Raw genomic sequence first — 7,395 nt, 5'->3', positions numbered from 1 at the left:
CCTCATTGGTGCACATTTGTCAAGAGCATCAAAGAACCCAAAACAAAAAAACAATGTGAATTTGCAAGGGTGCAAGAGGCAGCCCGAAAAGACATTGAAAGAGCATTCGGTGTTTTGCAATCTAGGTTTGCCATTGTCCGTGGTCCTGCTCGTTTTTGGGATAAGAAAACCCTGAAGAACATCATGACTTGCTGCGTTATCCTGCACAATATGATTCTTGAAGATGAGAGAGGAATGAACTTAGAATTCTTTTACGACAATGTGGATAGCCGTGTCAAACCAGTTAGAGACCGAAACCACATTAGAGCTTTTCTTCAGACATATAAGGAGATTGAAAATGTAGACACACACTTTTAACTTCAGGAAGATCTCATTGAGCACCATTGGCAAAGGGCTGGACAGTGACTAATTTTTGTATTCATTTGTATTTGTATTCATGACAAGTTTTGTATTGCATTATTTTAAGTTTGCTACGGTGATTTGAATAATTATTTGTAATGCGGATGATTATTATTTTATGTTTGATTTGAATAATTCAGTTTGTTTTTTATTGTTGAATTATGTTTGATTTGATATTTGCGGGCTGATGATATGCGGGGATGCAGCGGCGCAAAAAGCAGAACCCGCATAGCCGACCCGTAAAAAAGCATATTCCGCGAATATACTTTTTTACGGATCCGTTTGGGGGGTCTGCATCTGTGCCAGCCCGCGCCGGCCCGCAAAAGCTGTTTTGCGCGAACTGCAAACGCGCTTTGCGGGCCGGCGTTTTGCGGGGTCTGCTAGAGTTGCTCTTAGCCCAAGACATCGGGAGGTACATGATCTCGAAGCACAGGCTAATTCTAGACGTAAAACTAAGAGCATCTACAACCGCATATGACAAATATGACTTCTCAAACGCCCGTGGACGCGCCCGGCCGCGTCCGCTGGTAGTGACCGGGCACTCCTCAAATTAACACAACTACATCAGGACATCCCATACTAGATTCTTGAATCCATACAAAAGCATGAAAACTAAAAAATCTATGTACTACGTAGATGATCTAGCTACTCCTCGTCGGAGATGTCAACAATCTCCGTGCCCGGCTCCAGGTACATGGGCGGCGGCTGCAGCTCCGGCGCCTCCAGCTGCTCCGCTCCGGCCTCCTCCTCCTCTATCTCCGTGTTGAGTTCGACGAAGAGCGCGTCGGATGCCGCCTGCTCCTGCCGGAGGAACTGCTGGTTGGCCTTCACATAGGCCTCATCATGGATGGACTCCAGGATGGCCTGGATCTCCTCCGCGATCTGCCTCCTGCGCTCCGGCATGAGCATAGCGTACGTCGTGATCTTGCGCCGGACCATGGCGATGCCGAAGAGCGTGGGAAAGGAGGTTGACGGGCTCGGGTGGCAGCGCAGAGAGGGGGGAGATGGATGGGCTAGGGTTGGGGGACGCCGGCCGGCTTAAATAGCCGGATTTAGGCTCAGACAGCGAGCCGAAGCGACGCCACGCGACGTTCACACTGCGGCAGTGGAGGAGGCATCCGTCGGATCGACGGGTTTCCGGGCGCCCCATATCCGTCCCATATTAGAATGGATATAACGTGTGCCGGTCAGCCCAGACGTTTGAGGCGCCCGTCTGGATTAGATTTTCATGACCGGTCACTGACCGGGCGGACCGCCCGAACGTTTGAGGCCGGTTTGGAGCGCCCGGCTGTAGATGCTCTGACCATTGCAATTCTCCGAACTCCTTCCATCAAAGTGTCGTAAAATGGATTAGGTGACTAGGGCCCAGTTCTTTTGCCAGAATCTGGGGATTCTCCCAGAATTCGATCCCTACTCAGCTTCTCCCAGAATCTTTGAACTCAGTTTGTTTTACAATCCTGTCTAATTAGATCCTAACTAGATAATATTGTAAAACAAATGAGGCTCAAAGATTCTGGGAGAAGCTGGGTAGGGGTCGGATTCTGGCAAAAGAACTAGGCCTAGATTATTTGCCACCTCACATCCACGGTTTCAGCCTCCCAAACCGCATCTAGTAATATCCTCCTGTCCCCCTCGAGTAATCAACCTCCAACCCGTCAGCAGCTGACGTGTTGCTTTCAGGCTTTCAGCTCCCATCCAAACAGAGACACTTGCTGCTACGGAGGCTCAAACGAATGCAGAAATCAAGAGGAACACAGAAAAAGAAAAGAAAATCTGCAGCAATGCCAGCCCCAACCTACCTATCTCCTCCCTCCCTCCCCCTCCGCCACACCACCACCGCCACCGCCAGCGCGCACCTCCTCTCCGGTGGCCGCCGCAACCGTGGCAGCCGCCCACGGCGCATGTCAGGTACCGCAGTCGCATCTCCCTCCGGATAGACTCCCACCCGATACCCACTCGGCCCACAACATATGCCCACCAACAAGTCTTCGTCTCATAATACTATTAACATAATGGCGTGCGATGACACCCTACCAGGTCTCGTGCTACTTAAAGCCAAGGTCGGCGATGTCGACGGAGGGCCCGAGCTCCTCCTGGCTTCGCGGCGACACGCGTAAGAAGCCGACCGCCTTTCTGCTCCGCGCGCTGCTCTTTATCTGCGTGGCATTCCGCGTAGCGGCGGCGCTCATCCGCGTTTCATACCACGTCGCCGCCGGCAGCGTCCTCGGCGTGGCCAGGGTCCTCTTCGCGGCGGCGAACGAGCGGTGCCTGCGGGGCATGGACCGGGCGGCGCTCGGGCGCGGGAGCTTCTTCGTGGGGGCCGTGGCCAACTCGTGGAGGGTGCTCATGCAGGGGCTCGCGTCGCTCATGTTCCTCTGCGCGCGCGCCGATGAGTACGTCCGGCAGCCGCCGAGCCCGCTCGTGCTCACGGCCCACGACAAGCCGGCCGCTCATCCTCAGCAGGTACGGCGGATTTTTTTTTTACTCTCAACAACTCTCAAGAGTGTGCAAGGATTTGGCATTGGGTTGTTTTTCTTAGCCGCTTGTTCTTCATTTTGCCGCACTGAGACGCTGGCAGCTGATTTATGAGAATTTTTCAAACCGTTTTGTCCCACAATCCTCTGTTTTTTTGTTTATATATAGACAGGTAATCCTTTTTTTTGCGAAAAATATAGACAGAGAATCCCCAACAATGGGTAACAATGACATTTCTTGTAGCAACTCAATCTGAGTTTCGCAAAAAATACAAAACAAAACAAAAAAGCAACTCAATCTGAGGTTAATTTCAGCTATCCCTTAGTTCTTGATGCATGTACAAGATGCTACCATGCTCATGTGATGCTCATGTGCAGATTGTGGATCACCTATTTTGGATCATCAACTGTCTGCGGACATGGACATGTCCGCTGACAGTGAACGGGCGGAGGTCATCCAACCATAGCCTACAATTTAGCTCAAATTGTGGGGGAAAGTAGATGGTGAAGAAATATAATTTAGGGCGTGTGGGCCTAAAAGTAGGTGCAAAGAAAATTTTAACATTGAATAAAATTTGTCTACAACCCAAGTTCTAAAAATGCTTTTTGGTACAAGTGCAAACAAATGGTCCATGTTGTTTTAGTCGGCATGGGCTGAGCTTGCCGACTGCTGCGCAAGTGGTCCTTGGGTTCCGAAGCTGCTAATTAACCAGCGCCAAGCCTTTTAAATCGGCCAAATCTCTTTCAGCTGCTAGAGTGCTAGGACGTCTAAATCGGCCAAACCACACCCCACTACCACCCCCAATAGCATTATTAGGTTGCTCACAGTGAAAAGCATTATATATTAGTGTAGTATAATATCTTAGATGTCTTATCTATTGCCATTCATGACACGTATCAACATTACAGCGTGCGATACAGCAGGCTCAGTGGCGTGACGGACCTACAATCGCGGGCTTGGGGGTGTGCCACAGTTCAAAGTTTACACTAAACATCATCATAATCTCAACAAATACTCTTAAATTAGCAGAAAAATTGATGGATATTTAGTATTAACTATATAATAAAATTTATTTTACAATTTTGGAGGGGTGCCATGGCACCCAAGGCACACCCACTAGATCCGCCCCTGAGCAGACTAATAGCACGCTATAGTGCGATACAGCACGCAACGTACTTTAATTCTGATGTTATTTTGCTATAGCGCACTAAATTTTTAGTGATATTAGCACTTATTATGATACTCAACTCTCTCTCTCTCCCCTCTACATTTAACTGTATGTTACCTCACCAAAATTGCCTAGTTGAGATGCATGATATTTTCTTTTATACTCTCATTATGAGTAGCCTCACAACAGTTTTTGGAGTTCATCTTTGTTGCTTCCCTGGTTGTCTATCCGTGCACGGGCGAAGTTCTGTTATGGAGTTCATTCCTCTGGAAGAAGATGGCTTTACAAATTACAAAATAGCACAATTCATCTATAGATACTTATTGAGTTACTACAAAAGTTGCCCGCAGTGGTTGTTTGACAATTGATGGTAGCACCTGGGATTCAGTAGTATACTAGATATTCTCCAGGTGCCTATAAAAAAAAGAGACCAACTCGGGCTAGACTAGCCTGTTGGCATTTTTTTATAGAAGAAAACTCCGTGAGCACCAAACGCTCAAGCCGAGACTTGAACCCTGATGGGCTGGCTGCGAACTCCCGCGCTTTTCCAACCGAGCTATGCTCAGTTCTCTCCCGGTGCCTATAAGAAGGGGAGTGAATCGAGGATTGTAGTTGAGACAAAATTGAGATGGAAAGGCAACGCGGATTTTAGGAGACATCAAAACATATTTTATCACAGGAATTTACAAAACATGTAGTGTTACTTATGTTTGCAGTTTTTTGAGATTTTTCAACACTTTAAATTATGATTTTTGATTATTATTATTTTTGAAACCGGGCTCCTGGTCCTGCAGCCTGAGTTTCAAAAGCAAAATACCGCTGACACCTCAATATTTTCCTAGACTTGCCCTTGCGTCATAGCTTTTTTATTTTGGGTGTGGCTAGGCCTCAATCGACTGAATCTTAACCAAGTCTAAGTCAAGTGACATAACATAAGATCCTAAAAATAAAACTAAAAAAATAATTAGCACGGATCTCCATGTAAGATCCCACGAATATAGCATTGACTAAGAGGGTGTTTGTTTCCAGGGACTTATTGGTTTAGGGACTTAAAAAAGTCCCTATAAGTCCCATCTAAACCAAACAGGAGGGACTTATAGGGACTTAAAGTGGGCATTTAGGACTTATGAAATAAGACTCTCGGAGAGTCTTATAGGGACTTGTAGTTGTAATATGGTCTTATAGGGACTTATAAGTTCCAGGAACCAAACAGGTAGGGACTTTTTAAGGACTTGGGACTTATAAGTTGGGACTAAAAAAAGTCCTAGGACTTATGGAGGGGAATTTTTGGTCTATGGGGACATATGCACCCTATATAGGAAAAAAATTAGTAATTCAACAAAAAGTCCAAAATTCCTGAAAATATTTTTGAAATAAACTTGACCTTCTATTGTACTCGTGAGAAATACCACAAAAAAATATCCTTTTGACTTCTTTTCAAAAAAGACAAATTTTTGGCTAAAATAGTGTGAATAGTGACCTATAATAGCAAATAAATTTTGTCTTTTTTGCTGTGAGGTCAACTTTTGTTTTTTTTTCATCAAGAATTATATATCAGTGCAAAAGTAAGTCAAGTGTTTTGTCAAAATAGTTCTTACCTATTTTGACTTTTTATTAAAATATTTAAAAAAATCCCCATATAGGGTGCATATACAACCAGGAACCAAAGTGTATTTTCCTAGGACTTATGAACCAAACAGGGCCTAAGACTTGGTTAAGTCTCAGTCGACTGGGATTTAGCAGTCCCGTTTTCTTTTATCATACTGTTCATACAATTCTTTTATGTAACTGTGTTTATTTTTGCTGGTAATTTTCACCAATTTACATTTTTCACATGGTACCCATCAGGTGCACATTTCAACTGTGGGAAGGAACAAGATGAGGATTTCATGGGTCACTGACGACCGGAACACGCCGTCGGTGGTGGAGTACGGCGAATCTCGGGGCAACTACACCGCGTCAGCGACGGGCGACCAGGCGACGTACAAATACTTCTTCTACGAGTCCGGCGCGATCCACCACGTGACGATCGGCCCGCTGGCGCCCGGCACAACCTACCACTACCGGTGCGGCAAGGCCGGCGACGAGCTCACCCTCCGGACCCCTCCGGCGTCCCTCCCGCTCGAGCTCGTCGTCATCGGCGACCTCGGGCAGACCCGGTGGACGGCGTCGACGCTGGCGCACATCGGCGGCGCGGACTACGACATGCTGCTGCTCCCGGGCGACCTGTCGTACGCGGACACGCAGCAGCCGCTGTGGGACTCGTTCGGGCGGCTGGTGCAGCCGCTGGCGAGCGCGCGGCCGTGGATGGTGACGGAGGGCAACCACGAGGCGGAGGCGCTCCCCGTCGTCGGCTTCGCGCCCTTCGTCGCCTACAACGCGCGGTGGCGGATGCCGCACGAGGAGAGCGGCTCCGCCTCCAACCTCTACTACTCGTTCGACGCGGCCGGCGGCGCGGCGCACGTCGTGATGCTGGGCTCCTACGCCGAGTTCGAGGAGGGGTCGGCGCAGCGCGCGTGGCTGGAGCGGGACCTCGCCGGCGTGGACCGGCGGAGGACGCCGTGGCTGCTGGTGCTGCTGCACGCGCCGTGGTACAACACCAACCAGGCCCACCAGGGGGAGGGCGAGGCGATGCGCGCCGCCATGGAGGCGCTCCTCTACGAGGCCCGCGTCGACGTCGTCTTCTCCGGCCACGTCCACGCCTACGAGCGATTCGTAAGCAATCCTTACCGTTGATCATCTCATCTCGTGGTGTTCCTATATTCTTGCTCCATTAATGAACTAATTTTCTGGCTGATGGATGAAACAGACGAGGATCTACGACAACGAGGCCGACGGCCGGGGCCCGATGTACATAACCATCGGCGACGGCGGCAACAGAGAAGGGCTTGCTCTCAAGTACGCGATCATCGGTCGATCTCACTGATGCTGCTGAGGATTTCCTTGGCCTTTTGTTAGATTTTGAAGCTTGATTCTTGTTTTTGTGTTGAAGGTTCCTGGAGGATCACAAGTCGGCGCACCTGTCGGTGTTCCAGGAGGCGAGCTTTGGGCACGGCCGGCTGAGGATCGTGGACGAGACGAGCGCCGTCTGGACGTGGCACCGCAACGACGACGAATACGCCACCGTCCGCGACGAGGTCTGGTTGGAGAGCTTGGCTAGTCCAAAGCTATCCATGGCAGCCGCCGGTCGTCAGGACGAGGAGTTGTAGGATGTTGCAGATCAGTGAACACCCTACTGTTGGGGCGGTTAGGAAATCAAACCCTTTAATTGGGTCATAAGACAACACTTTCACCAGTACGGAATGATGCTCACAGTTCGTTCGAAAATACGCGCGTGATAAGTCAAGATAACA

At 49.1% G+C, this 7,395-nt stretch overlaps 1 protein-coding gene across 3 annotated transcripts; it reads left to right on the top strand.

Annotated features, from left to right (window-relative positions):
- The first annotated feature begins 2,090 nt into the window (after positions 1 to 2,090).
- LOC109772249 (purple acid phosphatase 22) lies at positions 2,091 to 7,369 on the top strand. Of its 3 annotated transcripts, XM_073509169.1 has the most exons (6): positions 2,118 to 2,307; positions 2,437 to 2,512; positions 2,619 to 2,862; positions 5,891 to 6,757; positions 6,852 to 6,940; positions 7,035 to 7,369. In XM_073509169.1, the coding sequence occupies exons 1-6, from the start codon at positions 2,133 to 2,135 to the stop codon at positions 7,249 to 7,251; spliced, it is 1,668 nt and encodes a 555-aa protein (XP_073365270.1). In that variant the 5' UTR covers positions 2,118 to 2,132; the 3' UTR covers positions 7,252 to 7,369. The 3 variants fall into 3 exon arrangements, with proteins under 3 accessions (XP_073365271.1, XP_073365270.1, XP_020186525.3); XM_073509170.1 differs by having other exon boundaries at positions 2,091 to 2,307; positions 2,437 to 2,862; XM_020330936.3 differs by having other exon boundaries at positions 2,223 to 2,862.
- The last annotated feature ends 26 nt before the right edge of the window (positions 7,370 to 7,395 follow it).

The sequence above is a fragment of the Aegilops tauschii genome, chromosome 2 (assembly GCF_002575655.3).
Source record: "Aegilops tauschii subsp. strangulata cultivar AL8/78 chromosome 2, Aet v6.0, whole genome shotgun sequence".
NCBI lineage: Eukaryota > Viridiplantae > Streptophyta > Magnoliopsida > Poales > Poaceae > Aegilops > Aegilops tauschii.
The sequence above is the reverse complement of the archived record's forward strand: the minus strand, read 5'-3'. Positions and strand labels throughout refer to the sequence as shown.